General features: G+C 52.6%; 6 protein-coding genes across 6 annotated transcripts; 3 read left to right on the top strand and 3 right to left on the bottom strand.

Moving 5' to 3' along the window:
- The first annotated feature begins 1,982 nt into the window (after nt 1-1,982).
- Nucleotides 1,983-5,030, top strand: PV09_07283 (uncharacterized protein). The gene is made up of 7 exons (XM_016361033.1): nt 1,983-2,358; nt 2,436-2,541; nt 2,599-2,750; nt 2,806-3,557; nt 3,611-3,711; nt 3,765-4,102; nt 4,175-5,030. Exons 1-7 carry the CDS (start codon nt 2,299-2,301, stop codon nt 4,520-4,522), a joined length of 1,857 nt encoding a protein of 618 aa, XP_016211109.1. The 5' UTR covers nt 1,983-2,298; the 3' UTR covers nt 4,523-5,030.
- A 13-nt stretch (nt 5,031-5,043) lies between these two features.
- PV09_07282 (uncharacterized protein) lies at nt 5,044-8,882 on the bottom strand (the record flags this gene model as incomplete). The annotated part of the gene is made up of 2 exons (XM_016361032.1): nt 5,044-7,666; nt 7,776-8,882. 2 exons carry the CDS (start codon nt 8,880-8,882, stop codon nt 5,771-5,773), a joined length of 3,003 nt encoding a protein of 1,000 aa, XP_016211108.1. The 3' UTR covers nt 5,044-5,770.
- Nucleotides 8,883-11,914: 3,032 nt separating this feature from the next.
- Nucleotides 11,915-14,761, bottom strand: PV09_07281 (uncharacterized protein). The gene is made up of 2 exons (XM_016361031.1): nt 13,712-14,761; nt 11,915-13,650 (listed from the first exon to the last, which is right to left on the bottom strand). The coding sequence occupies exons 1-2, from the start codon at nt 14,259-14,261 to the stop codon at nt 12,053-12,055; spliced, it is 2,148 nt and encodes a 715-aa protein (XP_016211107.1). The 5' UTR covers nt 14,262-14,761; the 3' UTR covers nt 11,915-12,052.
- Nucleotides 14,762-15,255: 494 nt separating this feature from the next.
- Nucleotides 15,256-17,070, top strand: PV09_07280 (uncharacterized protein; the record flags this gene model as incomplete). The annotated part of the gene is made up of 1 exon (XM_016361030.1): nt 15,256-17,070. One exon carries the CDS (start codon nt 15,256-15,258, stop codon nt 17,068-17,070), a length of 1,815 nt encoding a protein of 604 aa, XP_016211106.1.
- A 230-nt stretch (nt 17,071-17,300) lies between these two features.
- Nucleotides 17,301-18,298, top strand: PV09_07279 (uncharacterized protein; the record flags this gene model as incomplete). Its single annotated transcript, XM_016361029.1, has 2 exons — nt 17,301-17,356; nt 17,428-18,298. 2 exons carry the CDS (start codon nt 17,301-17,303, stop codon nt 18,296-18,298), a joined length of 927 nt encoding a protein of 308 aa, XP_016211105.1.
- Nucleotides 18,299-18,691: 393 nt separating this feature from the next.
- On the bottom strand, nt 18,692-23,152 carry PV09_07278 (uncharacterized protein). The gene is made up of 5 exons (XM_016361028.1): nt 22,184-23,152; nt 21,806-22,133; nt 21,514-21,726; nt 19,634-21,333; nt 18,692-19,576 (listed from the first exon to the last, which is right to left on the bottom strand). Exons 1-5 carry the CDS (start codon nt 22,748-22,750, stop codon nt 19,463-19,465), a joined length of 2,922 nt encoding a protein of 973 aa, XP_016211104.1. The 5' UTR covers nt 22,751-23,152; the 3' UTR covers nt 18,692-19,462.
- Nucleotides 23,153-23,270: the final 118 nt, after the last annotated feature.

Raw genomic sequence — 23,270 nt, 5'->3', positions numbered from 1 at the left:
CGTCTTTAGCAGGCCTGGTAACAAGCTTGTTCTCACTACTTGGTACTCCATGCTTTTAGGGTTCGCAAGCGTGATCGCCGTTGTTCCATCATCTTTTCGGTTCAGCCACGCAAAGTTTTCATCGTGCGAGCACAGAATCAGCGGCAAGGCTTCGGTCCAACCAGCATACGCACACTCGTTCCGCACAATGTCAGCCAGTTTGTTGATTGGAAGGGGAGCAGCCACAAAAGCAGACTTGTTGGGGTAGTATCGTGGAAGGGAGTTGAACCCATAGGCCACTGCAAAATCCTCCATGATGTCGGCTTCGTGGAGGATATCTGCTCGTGTTGGCGGAACCTTCACGACAAGTTGGTCGGGATCCTTAGGCGAGGGGCTGGCATCGAGACACATGCGTCGGAGCGCCTTGCATTGTTGTTCGGGGGTAAAGGAGAGTCCTGTGCAAGAATTCAGGTATGAAACGCTAGCGTTGAAGAGCGTTGGAGTGAAATCTGGGGTGATTCGCGATTCACCATTGTGCGGGCTAACGATCTTAACAGGTTCAACAACGAATTCTGGTTCTGTGTACATGGAAAACATTGTCGTAATGATGTTGTTGACGATAGCTACTTTGGTCTTGTCCGTTGCTGTTATTCTGGATGGAATTAGCATCGCGTATGCAATATTTCGTATGGTCAAGAACCTACTCGATAAAGATGTTACGTGTGTTTAGGGTAATCTTACTATGCTCTCCATTAATGATGGGCGGCAAGCTAAGAACGTGCTTTTCCTTAGAAGAGTCACGAATGATGGGTAAAAGAGGCTGGTCTGCACTAGGTTTGTCGCGGATTATGTGCAGGTACTTCCCCAGGTGACGATCTTTCTCGTAGAATTCCATGAACTCAGTGCCCTTGATCGATCTTGTCTGATTCAAAGGGACGAATTCGATCTGAGAAGGTGGGTCGGCCCGGTATTCGAAAGGGCCCTGAATAGTGTCCAGATCATGGGTTCCTATGCTGACCAAGGTCCGTTGGCGAGCAAGATTGGCGTGAAGCTTGTCCTGCAAAGCGATGAAATCATCATATGATTCCTGTGTGAAGCGTATGTTGCGTAGAATTGCACATGCGATCAGCGGCCGCACTTTCGCTGTTGATTCATCCACAATCATCACTTGCATCTTGGTCTCCGGTATGTCTGCCAGTCTGAACTTGGGAAAATCTTCAAGACCATCGAACACGCGTAGGGCGAGCGCGATTCCCTGAGGACAAACTAGGTCATATCTGTTTGCTCCAACTTCAATCTTTAATACCTCCTTCCCGTCTTCGACAGTCTTGGACATCTTAGCAGTGCAGTTCGCTGGTTTCGGAAGGAAACGCTACTTACTACTTCGTCTAGCTCGATGCCGAAATTGAAACACTAAGAAAAGTCGGTATTAGCCTGCTGAAGTTCTTCTGAGTAGCCGGAGAACAATTCAAGAGCCGTTATCATGCTTGGAAGACGTAGTATATGTGGTATCATGAAGCATGATAACAGCGTCACTGTTGACAAATTTGAAAAATGCTCACTAGTGATAGACATCAGCACTGAAATAGAGGGCATCACAGCTCACGACCCATACCTAAGGCTTCAAAATCCTCTATCGTGTATTTTTCATCTTTCTCCAGAGCATTCCACAAGAATTTTTTCGAAACACTGATGGTCGGCATTTTGGAGTCGTCTCGCGCACCGTCTCAAAATTCAGGTGACAAGAGTCAGTGACGCGGAGTTCGACCTGCGTGCACAGTCAAGAGTTGCGACGGGTGAAATGCGGAACGTGGGGTATCTACTGTTTTTTCTTTCCAAGAGTGCCGCTGTCTCGGACGCAATGTTCGAATTTCGCCAGACCGATGCGAGATGAATCACTCGTCCGCCACGAAGTTTGATATGAGGCGGTGCGGAGTGTGGCTAATGGCTTTGATGGCAGCCCTGGCGGACCACTAGCCCACTTTCATTGCTTTGACATATGACGACCAAACAATACACATATTCGCCAGCCAAAGTCGAAAGCCTGCACGTTCAAATATACCACCGTGCCCCTCACAGAAATAGCCCTTACACCTCCTCGCGTACGGCACACGGAGTGCTGTATGGTCTCGATCACAAAGGGAGCGACAGAAGGGCCTCAGGAAGAATCGAAGCCTTCTGTCTCCTTGGTAAACGCTAGCTACCTCACCAATCCAGCCCACCTTCGAACCACTGTTCTCTACAACTTGACCACTCTTGTCACGGAGCAGCGTCCAATATAACGTCGAAAATAGAATTTCTCGGCAGGATACACCCAGCATGGATGCGAATGCGAACGATGAGCTGTATCCTATAGCCGTGTTGATTGATGAGCTCAAGGTGAGAGCTACGCCGCACTAGCTAGAAGCATGCGACGCTCACGCACAATGTGACTGACCGAACTGACACGGACGCAGCACGACGATGTCATACTCCGACTCAATGCTATCCACAGGCTCTCGACAATTGCGCTTGCGCTAGGGCCGGAGCGCACACGAGACGAATTGATACCGTTCTTAGATGGTATTTAATGCGGACTGCGACAATAAAAATGGGAGTGCAGCTGACTATTCGTTGCAGAGTCGGTCGAAGATGAAGATGAAGTCCTTACAGCGCTTAGCGAAGAGCTTGGCAATTTTGTCGAGTACGTCGGTGGCCCGGAATATGGCCATGTACTCCTTTCGCCGCTAGAAAATCTCGCTGCGATCGAAGAACCCCTCGTACGAGACAAGGTCCGCATTTTCCGCTGCACGCAATCGCACTCAGCATTGCTGACTCCGATATTAGGCCGTCGAATCTCTGAACAAGATCTGCGTCGAGCTCTCGCAGGAGCAAATCGAACGACATTTCATCCCGCTCGTCATTCGCCTCTCAAAAGCAGACTGGTTTACCTCAAAGGTATCCGCAACGGGTCTCTACTGCGTTCCTTACTCGAGAGCCACACCACCCGTGCAAGAAGGGCTGCGCGAACACTTCCGTTTGCTTGTGCACGATGATACTCCCATGGTACGCCGACAAGCCGCCACCAACTTGGCAAAGTTTGTAAAGGAGATGCCTGCTTCGATTGTGATCGAGGAGATGATTCCTTTGTTCAGACACTTGGCTGGAGACGATCAGGATAGCGTGCGTTTGCTTACTGTAGAAGTCCTAATCGCCATTGCAGAGGTTGTTCCGAAGGAGCAGCAGTCGAGTCATGGTGTCTTGCTTACTGCGCTTAGAAGTCTATTCGAGGATAAGAGTTGGAGAGTTAGATACATGGTCGCCGATCGCTTCGAGAAGATTGCAAAGGCAGTCGATGAGGAGGTTGTGAGTCGAGATTTAGTCCCGGCTTTCGTGAAACTACTCAAGGACAACGAGGCTGAAGTTCGGAGCGCAATCGCTGGTCAGATTCCGGGATTTTGCCAGTTGTTGGATCGTGAGACACTGCTGCACGATGTTATGCCCGCAATTGAAGAGCTAGTCACGGATTCATCGCAACACGTGCGCGCTGCTCTCGGCATGCAAATCAGCGGTCTTGCGCCGATTTTAGGCAAGGACGAGTATGCGTTGCTTCCTTTCACGACCTCAGAACGTGCAACTAACTTCAAATTAGAACAATACACCATCTCTTACCCATGTTTCTCAACATGCTTAAGGACGACTTCCCAGACGTACGTCTCAACATAATCTCTAAGCTCGAACTTGTAAATAAAGGTAAAAGCCATCTCATGAACAAATTCGAATCAAGGGCTAAAGCATAATTACAGTCATTGGCATCGAATTGCTCTCCCAGTCCTTGCTTCCCGCAATTGTCCAGCTTGCTGAGGATAAGCAATGGCGTGTGCGTCTTGCCATCATCGAATATGTACCCCTCCTTGCTAGCCAGCTGGGTGTCAAATTCTTCGACGAGAAACTGAGCAGCTTGTGCATGAGCTGGCTAGGCGACACTGTCTTCTCCATCCGCGAGGCATCGACGCAGAACCTCAGGAAGCTTACCGAAGTATTTGGGGTTGAATGGGCCAGCGGTGCAATCGTACCCAAAGTCATTGCCATGGGGCAACACCCGAACTATCTGTATCGCATGACGACATGCTTCGCTATTTCCGTAAGTCATTCAAGACCTTCTCAACATACAATTGTGAAGAAATCATCTGACTTAATTTCTCCAAATTTTTAGACCCTTGCCCCTGTGCTCTCTCTGGATGTTATTCAGAAGTCTATTCTCCCCATGATGGACACCCTTGTCAGCGACGACATCCCCAACATCCGCTTCAATGTGGCGAAATCGTACGCTGTGCTCATCGATGTGCTTAAGCGTCTTCCAGACGACGGCTCAACGGTTGCTGCCGCAGAGAAGGAAGGAAAGGCCCTCGGACCCTCTCCCAAAGGCCAAGCGCTTATCCAAGACAAGATTATGCCTAACCTCGAAAAATTGCAGCAGGATGACGATGTGGATGTGCGGTATTTCGCCACAACGGCGGCACAGAAGTTCAACGACGGCGACGGGGAGGCAATGGAGAGTTAGAGACGCACGTACGTACAATTGCATACAATGGGTCTAGGGTGATACAAAGAGGCTTCCCCGTGGATGTCTGCTAATGTGACGATCTTGACGTTCGTCCTTTTGGGAGGAAGGTGAGGGTAGAATCGTACGACATGAAAGATCAAAGACGACAAAAAAAACACCGCCTCAAGATCATTTTTCTTCCTTTTCTCAGTCATATATGCAGGATTAAACTTTCGAGATGCATTTGCTGCCGGAAGAGCGGGAGCGAGCGATCTGAACGAAACGTATAAAACCACACCTGGGGACGGGGGAGGAACATCAAAAATCCGCCTCTGCCCCGTAACATTTGTGCTAGTACGACGGATGGATGGACGAAACGGACTTGTGTAGTTTTGTTCAAAGGTCATTTTGCGCGCCAAATCTCCGAAAAAAAAAGAAAAAAAAGACGTAGAGCCCATTTTTTACTGTGTTTGAAGGACACCATGATCAGAGATGATAAAATGTTTTCTCACACTCTCAATCTCTCTGTATGTTTTTGCGTGTGTGTGTGCGTATCGTAAGAGCCATGTTTCCATTTGTAGTTGACTTTTTGACATGCTAAGGCACAGAAACAACCGTGCTCATTCCCTCCCTCCATCCGCGCTCCGCACGCCATCTTACGCGATGGAAATGGAGGATGGGGTCAAAGAATCATGGATTTATGCTATAGTCGTACAAAAAGCGGTTTTATCGTCCTACGAAAGCCACCATATGCCGTGCGGGTGCACCCGTCAAAAGTAGGTTAGGGGGCCATGAACACACGCAACCGTTTGAAAAAAAAATGAGCATCCCAAAAAAAAGCGAAAACCACCAACACAAGAAAGCAATTCGAACGCCTCGCTGTGTAGTTTTCAAAATAACAAAAAAAAAAACTCAACTGATTCGATCGCATCCAATGGGTTTCCTGGCTTCCTTCGACAGTAGCTGTCAAAAGGACGGAAAAGTGGTTCAAAATATTCGTACATGAAAGGCCAGTCGCGGCAGTCGTGTTTGTTGTCGTCGGTAATGCCGTAACTTACAGCGAGTTCGTGAATCGAAAGAAAAGAGATGAATGATGGCGGGTGTGGCCTCGTCTTTGTTTAAAATCATGCCGCTTCGTGAAAAAAAATTGCCGAATAAAAAAAATGATAATCGCGAGGCGTCGTGAGATGCGGGAGTTTGTACCCCTTGGGAAGAAATGGGCAAGTGCGGCGTAGGAACGGAGATTACAAGACTCCGACAATTCGTTCATTCACCTGAAGCACCAGCAACGACAGTTCTCCTCTCAGCTCTTTTACCCAGCCCAAGGCCAAGAGAAGCCCTCGCACCGCTTGTGTATAAACCCAAACTCCTCCTCAGGAGTCTGCGATTCCCACCGCTAGCATTGCTATCCTCCTCGCCAACACCAGCAGAAGTCGTCTTTCCAGGCGTCACAGGGGTGGTAGGCGTAGCAGGCGATTCCGGTTCTGGCGACTTCTCTAGCATTGTTATAGCACGACGCGGCTCGCGCAATAGTGAGCTGGCAAAGGATGCTGAACGAGGAGACTCGTTACGGAGGGACGTGCCAGTGATGCGGCGCAAGGAAGAAGATGTAGGGGGTGTGGAGACCGTTGTTGCCGTGGCAGGCATTGTTGTGGCTCCTACAGGAGAGGAATTTGGTAGCGGTACGTTGGATGTGTACTCTCGCGATGTGCGCTGGAGGTGCGAGCCAGACAGTCGGTTCTGACGTTTGCGAAGAGTGCCTATTTCTGTCGCCGCTCTGGAGATGGGACGAGGGCTTGATTCTTCCTCGGGCTCTTCTGTTTGCGCACGGCGCGAACGAAGCAGTGATGTTCCTGAGCGAGGCAGTTTTGATATAGTGCCGGTTTGCTGCTGAGACGTAGGCGTAGTTTCAACGCTGGTGGACAGCTGAATGCTGTTCCTGTTGAAGCCTTCGGACGCCTCGCGGGGGCTGTTAGAGACACCCATGTTCATAGACGCTCTTCGCGCTTCGATTCGGTCAAGTGCCCTGCTGGAAACGACTCGTGTAGTGTCTGAGGTTGCAGCTGTAGATGGCTCCACGCTGGACGCTCTGCTCTGCGCTCTAACCAAACTGCTCCGGTTCGTAACGGACAAAGGAGGCGCGTCATGTACGCTGACAGGTCGTCCGCTGCTCGTCCCAGGTCGTGAGGATGGAGCAGCGCGCTCGCTTGTGTCCAATTTGCACAACTCTACGCAGAGATCTTGCAGGCTCCGCACAACGTTGTCCGCCTTCCGTCTGAGCTGCCGTTCACTAGTGAATCCTCCATTGACAACGGAATTTGACCCAGGCGCACCTCCGCCCGCCCCAGAATTGCCAGTCAGTAAAGCGAGTTCAAGAGCATCAGAAGTGACAAGCTCTAGTGCACGATAAACCTCCGTGCTCAGCACACTCCTACACCGTTCCAACGTCTGGTGAAGAACTGGGTATGCCGTGGCTGCGGCAGGAGCCCCAATGACGGAGTCCTGCGGCGATCGGCCCGTCTTAAACTGGTTTCGCGGTGATGATGACATCGTGGTAAGCGGTGTTGTCGCAGTAGTGGCCGTCTTGGGTCGCTCGTTCGATCCATTAGAGCCCGTTGACACGAGCTTCTCCTGTTCCATCCGCCGCATGCGTTTATCCAGCTCCTGGAGGCGGGCAAGCATTTCGGACTGCATACCCGAGACGACGGACTCAGCCTCATCATTGTGCTCAGCGCGAAGTGCGAATGCACGATGCTCGAGTGGGGAATCAGCCATAGAGATGGAGTCAAAGTCTCGAGTTGAATATTGGTTCAATTTGGAAGGGCGATAGAGGCTTGGTCGGGAATAGACGCTAGCTGTGTCCCCTGGTACGGAGGGCCGTCGAGATGAGTGTTGTGGGGTTGTGTTAGAGGCAGCATATCGGCTGCGATACATGCTGCTGTTGAAACGGGAGTCTGCAGACAACGAGGTTGGGTTCCGAAGACTTGAGTTCATCGAAGGTGGTGTGGAGTTGACGGAGGCTCTGCGTTGGCCAACGTACGAGCGCTCTGTGGCGGGCAGCATGGATCGTGCGCCTGATTCGAGGCTTCCCATGGAATCGCGGCGAGACTTGGAAGACACCGGTAGGGATGTTCGCTGCGGGTTGCTCCGGCCCCTACCAGACTGTTGCAGAGTTAATGAACCATGTTCCTTGCTTGGATACGGGTTGTGAAGAACGAGAGAAAAAAAAAGGTAGCATGAGACATGGGTCTGGAATGAATTGTGAACGTACCAGTGGCCTTTCAAGGTGCCCTGTAGACATATCTTGGGTCCCCGTTGGCGAGGGGCCGTCTTGTGCTTCGTTCAGGAACAGATCCTCTGTCGAGCGTCCGCTGGCCTCTGTGCCTGCGCCGGAAGAGACGCCTTGGCCGGTGGACAAGCCTCCGGTATACTTCGAGGTGCGATCTTCCAAATACTCCTGGGCATCGCTGTAGGTGGACTGTTGGTCCATGATAGCTTCTAGCGAAGATTCAAACCCGGATGTGGCCACTCCCGGCGAGAGCGGCGAGAAAAAGTCGCTGGACTGGCGGTCGCGCGGGCTCTGCAAGTCAAACGAGTCCGACGAGGGCCTGGACGTCTCGGTCGCGAGAGGGCGCAAGCTGTACGGTTTCTGCCGCTGTTGGGCAAATGCGGCGGCAGCAGGTGACTGGGCTCTACGCGCAGGGTCAAAGCCCGTGTAGGAAGATGAACGAGTGACGAGTGCGGGCGGCGGTCCTTTGCCAGTGTCTACACCATTGCTAGACCGCGAGGCGGGCGCTCGTTTCGAAGAGGAGGAAGTCTTGCTGTCGACGTCGGTCTCGGGAAGACGAGGGGAGGCGAGATTGGGCGTGGCAGAGTACACACGCCGAGACTGCGGGCGTTTGAGGTTGTCGTTGGGTTGTGACAGGTCTGGAAGGGTGGGCGACTTGCGAATGGTCTGGTACTGCTCGCGCAACTTCTTAAGCGACAGCGCGTCAGCGAAGATGGCGATCTTGGGGATGGGCGGTTCAAAGGCGGCGTTGTTGCTGCTGTTGTTGTCTCGCGACTTGGACTGCGAGGGCGCGGTGCGTGGTCTCGAGTGTTGATGCTGATCTGAGGGTTTTGCAAGGTTGTTTCGAGCTGACGAAGCCGACAGCACGGGCACTGGACGGGCGGGTGGGAGATGGTCGTTTTCGTCGTCGTGGGCTAGCACGGGAATTTCGGACTGCGTGGGCAGATGCTGCTGCTGTTGAAGATGATGAGAAAGGTGGACCCGCGTTGTTGCGGGTGCGGATGTTGTTGGTGTTGTTGTTGTGGAAGCGGTGGATGTTGATGTTTTGGTGTCACTGGGCAGACGCATGTCTGGCGTTACGCTGCCCATCCTGACCGTGTAACTTGTGCCACCACCACCACCACCACCTCGACCACAGAAGAGCCCTTATGCAACGACGTCTACTCCTGCTTTCGACTCGCCGGGGTCCCCAATCGCCAGGCCGGGAGGGGTCTATCAAGAATAAGAATGAAACAAGAAGATCCTAAGCTCGATGCTCGGTCGTGCGCATAGACTCTCGCGCTCACTCTCTCGAGCGTGCGCGCAGACGTCGAAAGACAACGTGCCAGGCACAGCCAGACAGAACGGCGTCTAGGATGGGGGGTTTCACGCAAAGAAAACCAAGCGTCCAGTCTATCCCATCCTTCAGCCAGCACGGAGAAATGGACGAATAATGAGCCCGGTGGGCGCACGAGCAGTCTGTCCTTTTTGATCTTCCCCCTTCCCCTCCAGCGTCTGGCCATAGACATCCACAGTGGAGAGCGAGCAGTTCGCCGGCTTCCTCATCCGCACACTGGAGCCAGGCCCGTTCTCCACGCCTGCAAGCCATCGTCACCTTAGCCGTATCAGATTTGTCCTGGGTCCTTAGGTCTTGCTCATGTCATCTCATGGATGAAGCCACCCTCGTCTCTAACCTCATTTCGTTGCTTTTTCCCCTTCGCTGCCCACTTTGGGCCCATTTCCTGTCTCAAAACAGGCACGCATGTACGGACACGACGTACACTCTTTTTGCTCCCGCGTGGGCGAGCTGGCGTTTGCTGCTGAGAGACGCGACGACATGTTGATCGCTCGTCCTGGGTGCACTGTACTGCTCATCGCCGAGGCTGGCACAGAAATTGATCGCAAGCTCAACTTGGACCACAGGGCCATGAATCATGCACAGATACGGAGTTCAAACCTACATTTGTACGCACATCATCTGTGGTTTCCCATGAAACTCTATCTAAGCTACACTTTCGCATCTGTCGTCCGCATTGCTTTTTGGGGTTGACCTGCACGACATGCAAGGGAAGGGGATGCCCAAGGGAGAAGTGGCCGTGTAGCACACCCAACGCCTGCTGGAACCATGTTCAACCGCTAAAGTCAGATGGTACCTGCAGCCGCGGCGGCCGCGTCGTTCGCGAATAGTTCACGCACGCATCGCCTACTGCTACCACAGCATACGTTTCTGCAGCTCCCTCACTAGTAGCATGCGAGAAATCTCGCGCATGCTAAATCCACCTCATAGCCTAAGCTCACTGCATGCAGACATCACACAGCACATCGTCGTACTCTCCATCTCCTTCCCATGGCCTCATTTTTCATCCAGTTGACAGCAGCAAGCTCATTACTCCTGCAAACTTCTGCAGACCCTTTTCCCCTCCAATCAATCGAATCAACCATGTTCAGACGGCAAATCTTCATCGTAAACATGACGAGTGAGGATCTTGTTTGAATGCAGCACCATCTGCCGCGCCCATCTAACAAGCGAAAGTAACGTTCGTCTTCACTGCGGCGTCGGTGACCAGCGTTTTGTGTAAGCAACGTGAGCAACGAGAGCTACTTTTGCGAATTGTGCGCAAGTACCTGGACGGGCTCTCATCTAAACGAGTGACACTTTGCTATCTTAAGTTCGTTAGCGCCGATTTCTGTGGCCATATTCTGATACCCCGGCACCGATTGCACATTGTCATTTCTCCGCTCTCATGGCGCGGCTCAAAGAATGGCGATACTACCTTGCAAACAACATGGGAACTACGGGGGGTTCTCCCCTGCTATTCCCTCCTGGGACTCTTCCTGGGAACCCCAAGCAAAAAAGCTCAAGAAATGTGCAAAAAGTGCAAAAAATAAGAGGCTGCTGTACTGCTGGATGCGCGAAATGTTTCAGTCAACGTTCAGTTCACTTTGCTTCTCATTATGCCGGTCCGATGCACGTGGAGCGTCTCGACAAGAGAAGCCGTGGACAATCTCGCCATCCTGCTGCATCTGCGAGGCGTCCTGGTCGTGAGATCTGTCTGCAGTCAAGCATGTATACACAAACGCAAGTGCGCACAAACATGTTCCCGGCGGACGAGCATTGAGCAATCATTGTCGGACGGTACGTACCTGTCGATCATCAGAGAAGTGGGCGCCACCCACGCGCGAGTTCGCTCGGCTCAGAAGGAGTGTGGAGAATCGGGTTCCTCGCTGAAACCGTGCTCATTTCCAACGGGCGGCACGCACGCTACGAGGCTGAACGCCACAAGGCCCACCCGCCAGCCAGGAACTTGTGCTCACTGATTGGATGCCAACTCGGCCTCCGATCGTTGCCAGACGACCCTGACGTTTGGCGGCCGGAAGTGATGATGCCCCAAGGCAAGCTGCGTTGGATGCTGCGAGTTTTGGCTCTTAGTTCTTGACAATGCTGAAGACCGAAAGTCGAACACACAGAGTTATTCGCTCGATATGGTGTCGAAGGTGGTTGAGTCAATGGTGGCGTCAAGAGTCTTCACGTGAGCGACACCTGGCAAGAGATCCTCCATGAAGCTTCAATGCAGTCCGTAAGATACTCTAACAGGTCGTTGATGGATTCATACACTCCTCATCATGGACAAAGCAGCTCCGCGCATGGCTCGAGAGAACATGCGCATCTTCTCGACGTCGTGAGCGCAAATGCGCTGGAAAACCGGCAGAGGTTCCCACGTCTACCAATGTCCGTCCCTCTGATAGTCATAGTTGTCCAAGATATATATACGGCAGTCTTCGCAGACAAGAAACAAAGTCTGTCTCCATCTATATAAATCCTCTCGACTCAAACCCACCAAAATAATTCGTCCCAATAGACCAGAGCACTCTCTTTTTTTTTTTTTTTTTTGAATTTTATACTACTTTTTTTGAAGGCACAAAGGATTTGACAGTATCGGGCTCACACGCAGAGTACGCGAACCGCAGCTCGCGATCGACTCTTTGCCAGAAAAAATTAGGAAAGTCGATCACTCTCTGGCTTGTCCTTCTGCTTTTCGAACACGACGTGACCCAGAAGACGACTGAACTGCGTTCCTCCGAACTCGATTACGATTGTGTGGTCTACCAGCAGCCGAAATGATACGTGGCGATCGAAGAGACGACACAAGAATATTTGATTAGCATCTGACGCTAAGGGATATATAGGAGGACTATAGTCGTTTATGGCAAATCATCATGCCAAATGCACTGCTCTCGAGAACTCGCCACAATGTCGTGCACGTCTCCTGCACGAGCGTCTACATCGTCGGGCGTGTCACACGTTCTGCGCTGGCACTTCCCATCCCAGACGACAACTTGCTTTTCTCCCCTCCGGTCTTCTTACTTATCCCCGTGTCTACGCTCCGCACGCTGCTCGCCCTGGCTCTGTCTCGCTCGAGACTGGCCAAGAACTCCGACGAGCTCCTGGGCGTGCGTCGCTCTAGCTCCTCTCTTACCTGTCTGACCATGCTCTGCCCGTCCGACAGCTTGCCCACTTTCTGAACGAGCAGCGTGTTCTCCCGCTGCAGCTCGCCCAGCTGTCTCCTCAACAGCTCGTTCTCGCGCTGCAGAAGCTCGGCCCTACGCCGGTACTCGTCACGCTCGCGACGATCCCTTGCGTTGCTGTCTTTGTCCCGCGCCTTCCTGCGCTTCTCGGCCATCTTCCGCTCCTCCTTCTCGCGCTTGGCCTCCAGCTTCTCCAGTTCCTTCTTGTAACGCTCCTCCTGCTTGAGCTTCTCCCTTTCGAGCCGCTCGCGCTGTTTCGCCTGATCTTTTTCTTCCTTGGTCTGCAGCTCTTCTTGCTTCTTGCGCTCCGTCTCACGTGCCTTCTCCATCCGATCGTCTAGCGTCTTTCTTCTTTGCGCCAGCTTCTTCAATTCCCGCTCGTAGTGCCGCTGATCTGAGTCGTTAACGTCAAGGCCGCCCTTCTCGCCTTGCGACAAGGACACGGTTGAGGACTGGGTGTCGTCCAGCGGGTCTGTTGTGAGCGGCTCTTCATAAGCCGTCTTCCAATCCGAAGTCAGCTCGGGAAACGAGTCGAAACTGTCATATGACGACTCCGACTCCGCATATGCAGGGAATTGCTCTGTGCTTGAATCTCCAGTACCGATCCCTAAGCGTTCTTTCACAGCATCAGGTACGTAGCCCGATGCAGCGTTTGTTAAACTCGCAATTAGCCCGGTGTCATTTGGACCACTCGGCTCAAATGCCCCCGTCATCGAACGCTTCGATCGTACTGGCGCTAGACCGGCTAAATGTCCGTCTATCTCCAGCGCGCTCAGATCCTGGCTCTTTTGTCGCTCTGTCTTGCGCTCTTGCGCTGCCTTCTGTTTGTCTGCGTCATGGTCTGGATCAGGTATTTCTTCCAAGCTTGTAGCCCAATCGAGGAACTTGACAGCATCTGATGCGATGCTTGAGGGCGTGTTTCGCTCAACCATGAAGCGTGGAATTCCACCTCCAGGGTCGGATCGCGTGATCATGATCCATTCGACAGGGTTCATCTCTGGATCTTCATCCCTATGTCTGCGAGCATCCACTCGCTCGCCGTGATTTTCGTCGTCACCTGCATCTCCCACCGAGCCTAGCAGGTTGGGTGTAGATTTCGACTTTACTGGGTTGATAGGGATCTCACGGATCAACTCAACAGACTCGTAAGACCCGCGCACAAGATCTGACCTGGGCAAGGCTTCCGGGTGCTCACATGGTATCGATACAACCATGTAGTGTCGCGGTATGATCCTCGAGCCATTAATCTGAGTGGCAGATATATCTGAAAGTGCCGACTCGGATGTGAGAAGGCAGGTGATGAACTCTCGAGGCGCCACGGGTCCTGGAAATTGCGCAGATAGCTGGTAGACTGCACCCAAATGTCAGCAATCGTCATCGTAGATCTCTGGCCTTGAAGCCTCTGTACATACCATCCAGCTGTCCTACCCCTTCGACAACCTCTCTCTCCAATCGTCGATCTGCCCCAATTCCCCTGACGCTCCCTTCACCGGGTCCTCCGTCCACAGCCAAGCTCTGCGCAAACTCCCTCTGCATAGCCTTTTTCCACTTGGTGAAGCTCAAACCTTCGTGCACGCTGCGCCTTGCAAACCACGCTCCGTGCCTGTCATGCCCCGCCATCTTCCACACGCTCATCCCCAGCGGATTTTCCTTTGACCCCAGCTTGACGGGCTTTCCCCATCCTTTCTGCAAGGCGTCGAGGTCCGCAATGTTGGGGTCCGCGGCTCGTGCGGTGGAGTTGTGAATTTCGCTGGCGGATTTGGCTGAGTTTGGACGTGTGAGATGAGAAGCAGGCCTGCAATTGTGAAAGGGAGAACCACCTGGCGGTTGGGGCACGGACGAGATGATGGTTTCGGCGTCTCGGAAGGTGGCCTGGAGAAAAGATTTGAGCTCGGCGTCTTTGGGCACATCCGCCCAGTCGCGAGGGCGTAGACACTCGAGGGCACTGTATAGCGTGGACATGGTACGCGCGGTCCTTAGGAAGATGGGTCCAAGATTGGCTGTCTAGAAGCTTGACGGCGGACAGGGCGAGAGCTTGTGCTCCCTCTCACGGATTGTCACAGGCGTCGCATTCAGAGAGTGAGGTACCACGAAGCCCCGACGGTGGCCAATAAATCGTCTGAAGACACTCGGTAGTTACATGTAAGCGTAGCGGTGAGCAGACCTTGGGCTGAAGGAAAGCGACCTTCCAGGAAAGATAAGGGCAAGGAATGTTGTCCAGACCAGCTCTGACACCAAGGTAATCTCCTTCTCGCAGTGGCACGAAACCCAATGGTCGGCCGTTGGCAAAGAGACGGTGTCCGAAGGTCCTGTTGTGTGAGGCGGGTGATGTCACCGAAACGTACCCTCCCGCGGTTCCGGCGTCAAACTGAGTCCCGGGGCCGAGAACAGATCGACAGAAACTTCACGTCGATTAGTAGCTCTACGAATGTCGAACGGGCGCGAGATCTGCCATTTCTGTCTGTCAAGCCAGGATCCTAAGCTCCCGCTATGCCGTGCTGCTTGCTGCAGCTCAAGCCCACCCCGCCGCTCTAAAGGATGCGCCAAACTCCCCTGTTGCTTAGGCAGCACATGGGGCTTGTTACGAAGACGAAGAATGGCGGCCATTCCTGGGCGACATTCAGAGCCTTAAATGCTTATCCAGCACATAGTGCTTGTGTCCTAGGTGTGAAAATGCTCTAGACAGTTTCTGTGTTTCTGGGACACAGAGCAATATGCGCACGAGTATCATTCATCTCAGCAATCTCGTGGACGCTGGAACAGTTCACGCTGCGAAGTTAGAAGCAGGCATCACGTGTGCGCCATACACGCTACTGCGAGTACTAAGCTGTCTTGACTGCGCGAATACCCTCAGCTCGCAACTGTCAATGCATTTTACTATGCCAATGGCGAACCTTTACCTTAGCTACACCGTGGATTCTAACGGTGTCTCGTCAATCTTGCACATTTAGCCATAATGTTTTCAGGGAGGCCTAGGCTACTACGATTCGGCTCGCTTGACACAAGGCTGGGGATGCAAAACTTGCCTCAGGAAGAAGATGAAGAGCCGAATTTCAATTCCAGGACCAGAGAACGGTACCTCGATCAGAGATTGGGTAGTAATGCGCCTCTCGACATGTCGCACTCTAGAGAGCTTCCCCCCGCGTACCATCGCACCACAGAAGAGGCGCGCAGATACAGCTACAAGTATGAAGTTTTACCACGAGGCTCCATACGCATTCTCACGTTATATGTCCCTTTGTGCTCCGTTCTGGACAGCGAGGCGTCAGACCTCCACTGCTCAATCTCGACTCGAAGCTGGTGGGACGAATCGGCGTCCAGTTTCGACTCGATCTCCTATGTCTGGGGCGACGAGGAACCTACAGAATACCTCTACTGCGGTGATTCGCATATCAAGATTACTCCAAGGCTGCACGCCATGCTTGTCCGTCTTCGAGAGGCATCCACCATAAACGGGCACGTGGGTCTGTTGTGCCTTTGGGTCGACGCAGTTTGTATCAACCAAGACGATCCTGTCGAAAGAGGTCACCAGGTCCGTACCATGGACAAGATCTTTCGGCGGGCAAGCCGCGTCCACGTCTTCCTGACGGATGGAGTCAGCTCACCCGACTATCAAGCTCAGTACTACGACAGTCAATGGTTTCACCGTAGATGGGTAGTTCAAGAGTTGCTTGTCTCGCGTCACATTTTGGTGTATCTACCAACGGACCCTTCGGACCTTGAAGCGTATAAAGGTGCGGTGGATTGGGATGCACTAGTTAGACGCGCAAGCTGGTGCTACAGCAACACGTATATCGAACTGGAGGCAAATGCCCTCATTCGAAAATTTCAGCAGCTCCGTGAATCCGGCTCAACGTGGTTCAGCATGTTGACTCTCCTGAATCAATTTCAACGCACTCAATGCAAAGACGACAAGGACCGCATCTTTGCTTACATCGGTATAGCAAGCGATGTCTGGCCAGAGGACGAGACCAAGAGCAGCTGGAAGTCTGAAATAGTTCCTCCATCTGCTCTGATCAAATTTGATCCAGATTACACAATGTCTGTGGAAGAGATCTTCATTCGCTTTGCTGTAGCTGTGCTTCGTTCCAGTCGACCATTCGAAATTCTACAGTGCGCAGGTGCGTTCAGATCGTCGCCCTCGGGGCATAACTGGGCGTCAGAAATGAAGCGAAATCAGCATTCACCTGCTCAATGCAAGTGCAAGGGCAAAGGGAAGAAGAGTGCTGCGTCGGACGTGAGTGCTGAAAAATGTAACCACGTAGCCACAGCTGTCCAACACTTGCCCTCCTGGGTGCCTGACTGGCGCTACCATTGTCTACACAAGCCTTTGCTTCGGTCCAGGGCATTCAATGCTGGAGGCTGGCGAAGACAGGCTGAAGAAAGCATCATCGTCGATGGGCCAAGGATCAGGATGCGAGGAGCGACGTTTGGAATTGTTGGCAGACGAATAAAATTGAAACGCTTTGACGACCTCAGACCATTGGTGCATATAGACGGCGCGAGTCTGAACGGTTTCCCAAATCACGACCTCTCGACGGACAGGATCGGTATACGGCTGCACAGCGGAACCGTAGGTGCAGCACCTTTCGCTACCCAAGTCGGCGACCTAGTAGTCCTGTTTCCAAAAGCAAGAACACCATTTATTCTGCGACCTAGTACCGAGCCTTGCTTCTTTGAACTTGTGGGTGACTGCGTGATCGATGGTGTGATGGAAGGCCAATTCGCTGGATGGGCTTTGGAGCACGAGAGAGACTTCATACTAATCTGATCGGATCACCACGCGTTTCCAAATGCCGCACGAAAATTCGCGGGTCAATCTATGCCATGGACTGATTGGGAGTCAAGGCTGGCACATTAAAATAAAACGTAGATATCCTCAGGTCAAAGTTGGTTGAGCGAAGGAGGTAAACCCTGTCATTGTTACTACCCAATTTCGACTAGCGCAATAGAAGCTGGACATTTTGTGCAGCGTGCAAAGCGGTCTCAAATTTTACCACCATGCGCGTGTTTCTAATCCGACACGGCGAGACTGTTGACAATGTAGCGAACGTCTAGTGAGTCCATCCGAGTCCTCCCTTACTCCTCTCGTCGATGAGCCAGCTGCTCACACAGAAGCGTAAATCAGTGGCGGAAGCAGAGACTCGGAGCTCACCAACCATGGAGTCCAGCAAGCAACCAGGCTTGGCCAGCACTTCGCCGCTTCCGACGTTCGTTTCACGCATATACTATCCTCGCAGCTCAGACGTGCCGTGAAAACGGCAGAGCTGGTGCGCGCGGCCCAGCCGGAGGTTCGAGACGCCCGAAATAATGTCGTTTCGCCCGTAGTGATGCAGCTCAGCGAGCTTGCGGAGCAGGACTTTGGCTCGTATGAGGGCGTGTCTTTCCTCGCCAGACAGTCTCCCAACAAAGCGTCTGGAAAGGGTCCTCAGCGCACTGTGGACAAGAACGATCCTGGGTTCGTAGACATGGAGTCGAAGGAGTCCATGCAGCGACGTGCGGACGCCTTTTTGGAGCAGCACCTTGTCCCGCTTGTTCGGAAGGAAGCCGCGATGTCGCCTACCGTCGCAGTCGTATCTCACGGTGTGATCCTCTCCGTGTTGTGGAGGAGATTGCGGAGCCGCCTTCCGTCAGGAAGTGTTACTCTGCACCCAGAAGTGGTGACCAAGTACGGCCCCGTGGACGTCGAAAAGCTCGGCGGCTGGTCCAATACAGGCTACCTAGAGATGAACATCTCCTACAAGCCTATGCCCATCTCAGTTCCGGGGACTATGACTTCCGAGTCAGCTAAAGCCAAAGAAACCATGTCTGCTCTTGCAGCAGATAGGCCTGTAACGTCAAACGCCCTCGAAGGGTGGTCCGTCACCGTGTGCGCAGTGAACAGCCGGCATCACCTCGTTGGCTTGAAGCGGACGGGTGGTGGCGTTGGCTCTGCTCCTCATGACGACAAGCAGCAGCGTATCGATGCGTTCGTCAAACGACGCAAAGTTGAACAGTGATGTTCTCACAGCGTGCTTCGCCCACAAGTATCCTCCCTCGAGAGCTTCGTGACGAATCTAAGTTCTGCTTCAATCGCTTCCTGTTTAGCAGCCCTGACAGATCCATATCGGGTTGGGTTTTCGAAGCCACTGTTTTGACCTAGGTACGTTGACGATCTTCCTGGTGTTCACCTTTCTACCCTATGATGAAACAAATTCACACAGACCTGTTCCGAGACCTACCTTGCGGACACTCCAAAAAATCCAACTGCTGTCTGACCTCTTTCTTCATCCTCTGTTCTCGCGCCTATTCTTGGTATATGATTACGGCTGATTGCAGATGTAGTTTTCGAAGATGTGCTTTCGAGCGCTGTCAGCAGCACCTGAAAGGAATAGATACGCGCGAGAAAGTGATGAAATAAAAAATAAGCATTCGCATTTCAATAGCTGTATGGTACATATTTCACCTTATCACGACCTTGCGGCTGCCGAACAATTGACAATGATGTTGGTCCACAATGTCTATAATAAAAAACATCATGTGCATCTGGTCTCCTCGAACTTGCAAACACCAAATCATTCAACGACCGTTACACCTCTATGTAACTTGTTCTTTCCTTCCACATTTCATCTCACACTATCCAGCTACCTCGAATGCTTCGTTGGGTTCTCACGAATCAGTTGCAACAAGAATTCATCATATCATTCGTGTCGGTCGTCCTCGTGTTTATAAATCCGTCTTATCCCTGCCCACTTTACTCCTTGTTGGCTTCAGTCACCAGAATCTATGTGCCGGTCATGCTTTGTACCGGATTCTGCCCTCAAGTGTTTCGATGTCACTTAGATCGCCGCTTTTGCGCTGTGTCAAACTGTGAATCCTTCCTCTAAATAACCCCAATCTCTTGAGTGCCTGGCCGCGTTCCAAATTGCTCCAGCGACTTCCATTGCGGAGTTACTATCCGAGGTAACATCGGTACCAGGGAGCATTTCTAGGGTTGTGCCCCTCGTTCGATGTTTGAAGCAATATCGAAATAAATGACTTCACTTCATTCAGCCCAAAAGCCCAGGACGAGACGTCTTGTGTGCAGAGACCAAGCCCCAGATGAGTTGAATGCAAGTGCAGCCGCGAAGTCATAAGTCTGGGGGCCAAAATACAGCTTGATCGAAACGCTGATTTGTTGTCGTTTAAACGTTAGGAAACACAGATGGACCAATGACTGTCGTCCCCGGGAACCACTGGAAACGACGCCGAGCGTTGTTTCCAGAGGGTTCGACTTGACAACTGCGGTCATATATTGCCTACATGTCAATGATTAATATCATCTAGAATCAAGTCACCATATAGTTTTGACCTACGTCTTCGTCTCGTTGCAGAGCCGTGTCGCAGACGAGCGACCTCACCTCTTCGCAAACCTTAAAAGGTTCATATTGCACTCCCTGTGCTCGCTGCACACTGACTATGACCTCGCCCATGATCTCGAATTTCTTCCAATTGATTCTCGCTTCAGGATCATCTTCGCCCAGCGCATCGTCTTGTCGCTTTGGGTCCTCGCCGACGAATGTACGATTCCCTTCCGATGCTGAAACCAGGTCACGCTTGTGCAATGGCAGATAAGGAATCCGCTCGCCAGATGTATTTTCCCACGCCAATCTGTATGCTGCGTGAGATTTTTGAGGTGACATTAGAACTTCGAGACGTCTGAAGTCCTTTGTCGCCTCTGGAGAAATAAGTTCCTTGGTCGCCTGAAGGCGGAAGATGGCTGAGTTATTAATTCCAGAAACTACTGCTGCCAGCGAGTTGTAATTGTTGAGCTTTCGAAGCTCTCGTGCTACTCGATAGAATTTCTCAAGCATCAAGGCGCGATGCTTCGGCTTATCGCGTAGCAGGATGAGGTTAATCACCCAGTCGGCAAGATAGTTGAAGTGCTCGATCATACGGTGCACGTTCTCCAGACTTCGGTAGCGTTTCTTGGCTTCCGCATTTAGGCTCACATATCTGACCAGATCTCGAGGCCTAATAGATGTGAACATGATGCTGTCCATCCGTGTCAGTTCCTTTGCAATAACGTCGTCCGGCTGCTCCATTAACATGTGCCACTGCAACTTGGTGAGCTCCCTCATGCCTGTTGGAGTGAGTAATTTTGCCGCCCTCTCCGCGTTGTAAACGATCTGCAGTAATGTTGCCGATGTCGAAGAATTATGTACTCCACTGGGCTGTCTCAACGTCGTGAGATTGGCTGGCGTCTGATCCAACACACTCAGGGCCGCCATGTTCTTTGCCATTCCATTGCCCGAGTCGTATTTCTTGCACCTATTACTGTCACAGTATGCCCAGTTAGTGTCGTCATCCTCAACGACGGCCTCAAGGTCTGCAGCAATCTCTCGGGCATCAACCGCAAATATGCGTTCAGACGAGATCCTGGAAACAAAGGCTTCCAGAGTCTGTCGTGTCCTTGGAAACGCAAAATCTCCAGGATAGGCTCCGATCCACTGCTCAATGATGCTTAAGTACCGTTGCTGGGCTGCTATCCTCGACATCTCAGCCAATGGCTGGGCCTTCAATGAATCAAAACGTTCAATGACGGACTCTAGTAGTCTTCCCGGTGACGCAAAGTTACGGTACAACGCTAGGAAGACAGACGCAAACTTATGATCATTCTTTGTCATTGGCTGGGCCAGTAGTCTGTCGACTAGCTGATCAAACGTGAAGCCGACTTCCACGGGCGTTGGCAACGGCTTGTCCATCGGGTTTGCTTGATCTTCCTCTGCCGAAGAATACCGTTCCTGATCTTCGGAAGCGTATCCTGCTTCTTTGAGCAGACTTGAGTGTGATGTGTTCAATAGAGGCAAGGCCATCGACGATTTCGATTTGGAGGCAAGTCTGCCAGGAGACGGTGCTCTGTTGCTGCTGCCAGTACTGTGTTGCGATCGATGCATCGAGCCAGTGAACTCTGAACTGGCGCGAGCATGTTTGAAGGTGTTTGGTTGCGGTGAGACTCTCTTAACGGCGGACGAATTGGCACGTCGCCGTGCCGCGGCAGCAAGAGCAATTCGTTCTAGGCACGCAGCATCAGCATGCAGTCAAATTGCAAGAAAAAAAAATGAGGTGAGGGCGTTGATCCGAGCCCAGTCTGGTGGGACCAAGCGTCCAACCCTGCAACTGCCCTGCAGTTCCAGGAGATGAGGCTTCGAAATCAGGAGGTGAGGATAATTATTTTGAATAAAATGCAACTTACGATTCCGCATTGAGACAATGGCTCGGAGGAGCACCGCCACGCACCTCTTTTGCGAATCAGGCTGCGCCTTGGAGGTTTGAAAGGCGGTTATATCTCCAATAAGCGCTTTTGCTCGCTTCTCCACCCCTGCTGGGTCAACGAGACGATGAGTTGAAGGAAAGTCGCACTTGCAAGCGACCAGAATGAAAGGTATTGAGGCATTGTAGATGCCGCCTGGTGTCATTGTCAGCGCCAACACGATTTGAAGAGATCTCGCCGTATTTGTAAATGTATCTGAGACAGAACCACTTACTCAGCGTTTCGGGAACTTGAACAAGACTCTCTTTATTCATTACGTCGTAAAGTGTGAATGCGCCGTCGATGTACGGCATTGGTTGGCCGTTGACGGTGTCCGGCCAGCAGATGCGACTCTCATTGTCCAGATCCAGCTCGCTGAAGGAAAGCTCAATCAACCGGACGACGTACACGTTTCCATCTATTGACATTTTTCGTGAAGATATGGCAGCAGTGGGAGGGCTTTGGAGGTTGAAGGCTTTCTGTACAAAGGCGGACTTGCCCACGTGTGGGGAGCCCACGACGGCGATGTTGATTTCCTGGAGGCGGCCGCTGTTCTCAGGCCACTGATTGCCATTAGCTTGGTGTCTGGAGGTACGGACGTGAACGATCTTACCGGCGACGGCGACGGCGTCTGCGGGGCTAACGGGCTCTGGAGAGGCTCTACCGTTGAATCCGGCCGTGCTTGCACAAGAGTGCTGGTGGGAGAGAGGGGCCCCTCTGTGTCTTCGTCGGACATGTCTGCTGAATTTAAGAAGGTGCTCCTATAGTCGTTGTGCATGTCGATCTGTGGCAAGCTGAATCGTTGGAAGAAAGGGTCGTCTGCAATTGCTTCGTCATCGCTGAGATCGTCGTCGAACAAGCCAGCATCATCCTCAGCAGCTTCAGCGAAATCCTCGTCCGCGCCGGCACTGGCACTGGCAGGGAGGTGGCTGCTTTTTGGGATCTGAGGCGCGGAGTGCGCCCGAGTCTTAAATGGTCGCTCTGTTGCGTGCGGCTGATCGACGCCGGCACCTTGAATCGAGGTAAAGAGCGGTGACTCGCGGTCGTGCGGGCGTTGGACGTACGAGGGCGAGCTCTTCGTCTTCTCCCTGCGATGATGCTGGTGCTCCGACACAGAATGACTCGTTTTCCGCGTATGCCGCGCGCTCGACGAGACGGCCGCTCGCCCCGTGGTGGGCATGTTCTTGGGGAGCGTACGCCGTCCTCTCGACCGGCCCCGTTTTGCTAGGCCGGCCGGGACAGGTTACTGTGCGCAAGATACGGAGACGGAGTGCGAGTGGGTCGCCGCTCTGGGTGCAAGAAGCGTCCGCGACGAGACATTGGATCCGGGCGGGAGAGCTCTGGCAGCAGTATGACCTAATAGCCAAAGCACCTAGGCCGCCGTTCGTATTGTTCCATCATGCGGAAAAAAGAAAGCAAGGGATTGTGACATGTTGCCCATCGCCTGCAGAAGAAGCTTTGGGTGCGGTGCAGGAACCTGGAGAACGTGCCAGAAGCCAATGGGCGGCCGCATCAACCTCCCTTTCGCACCGCTGGGCCTTTCTCTCCGCCGTGACAACCCAGATCTCTGCCTGGAAGCCGCTCGCTGCTGGTCTGCACGTCGCCAGTCGTGCGCCTCCTTGTCTCCTTGCGTGCCATCGGCGCTTCGACGACGAGATCTGCGCCCCGGCTGCCTTAGGCGAGGCTCGGTATCACTTCTG

This window comes from Verruconis gallopava, assembly GCF_000836295.1.
Source record: "Verruconis gallopava strain CBS 43764 unplaced genomic scaffold supercont1.28, whole genome shotgun sequence".
NCBI classification, from domain to species: Eukaryota; Fungi; Ascomycota; class Dothideomycetes; order Venturiales; family Sympoventuriaceae; genus Verruconis; species Verruconis gallopava.
Note: the sequence above shows the minus strand (reverse complement) of the source record. Positions and strands in the feature narration are given on the sequence as shown.

Coding starts and splice junctions, on each gene's coding strand:
- PV09_07278 (XM_016361028.1), bottom strand. CDS start 22,750: ATGCCCACCACGGGGCGAGCGGCCGTCTCGTCGAGCGCGCGGCATACG. Junction 21,334..21,513: donor CATTGTCTCAATGCGGAATC/GTAAGTTGCATT, acceptor CTGCGTGCCTAG/AACGAATTGCTCTTGCTGCC. Junction 19,577..19,633: donor CTCTGCAACGAGACGAAGAC/GTAGGTCAAAAC, acceptor ATTGACATGTAG/GCAATATATGACCGCAGTTG.
- PV09_07283 (XM_016361033.1), top strand. CDS start 2,299: ATGGATGCGAATGCGAACGATGAGCTGTATCCTATAGCCGTGTTGATT. Junction 2,751..2,805: donor AACCCCTCGTACGAGACAAG/GTCCGCATTTTC, acceptor CTCCGATATTAG/GCCGTCGAATCTCTGAACAA. Junction 3,712..3,764: donor GCTCGAACTTGTAAATAAAG/GTAAAAGCCATC, acceptor GCATAATTACAG/TCATTGGCATCGAATTGCTC.
- PV09_07281 (XM_016361031.1), bottom strand. CDS start 14,261: ATGTCCACGCTATACAGTGCCCTCGAGTGTCTACGCCCTCGCGACTGG. Junction 13,651..13,711: donor AGGGGTAGGACAGCTGGATG/GTATGTACAGAG, acceptor ATTTGGGTGCAG/TCTACCAGCTATCTGCGCAA.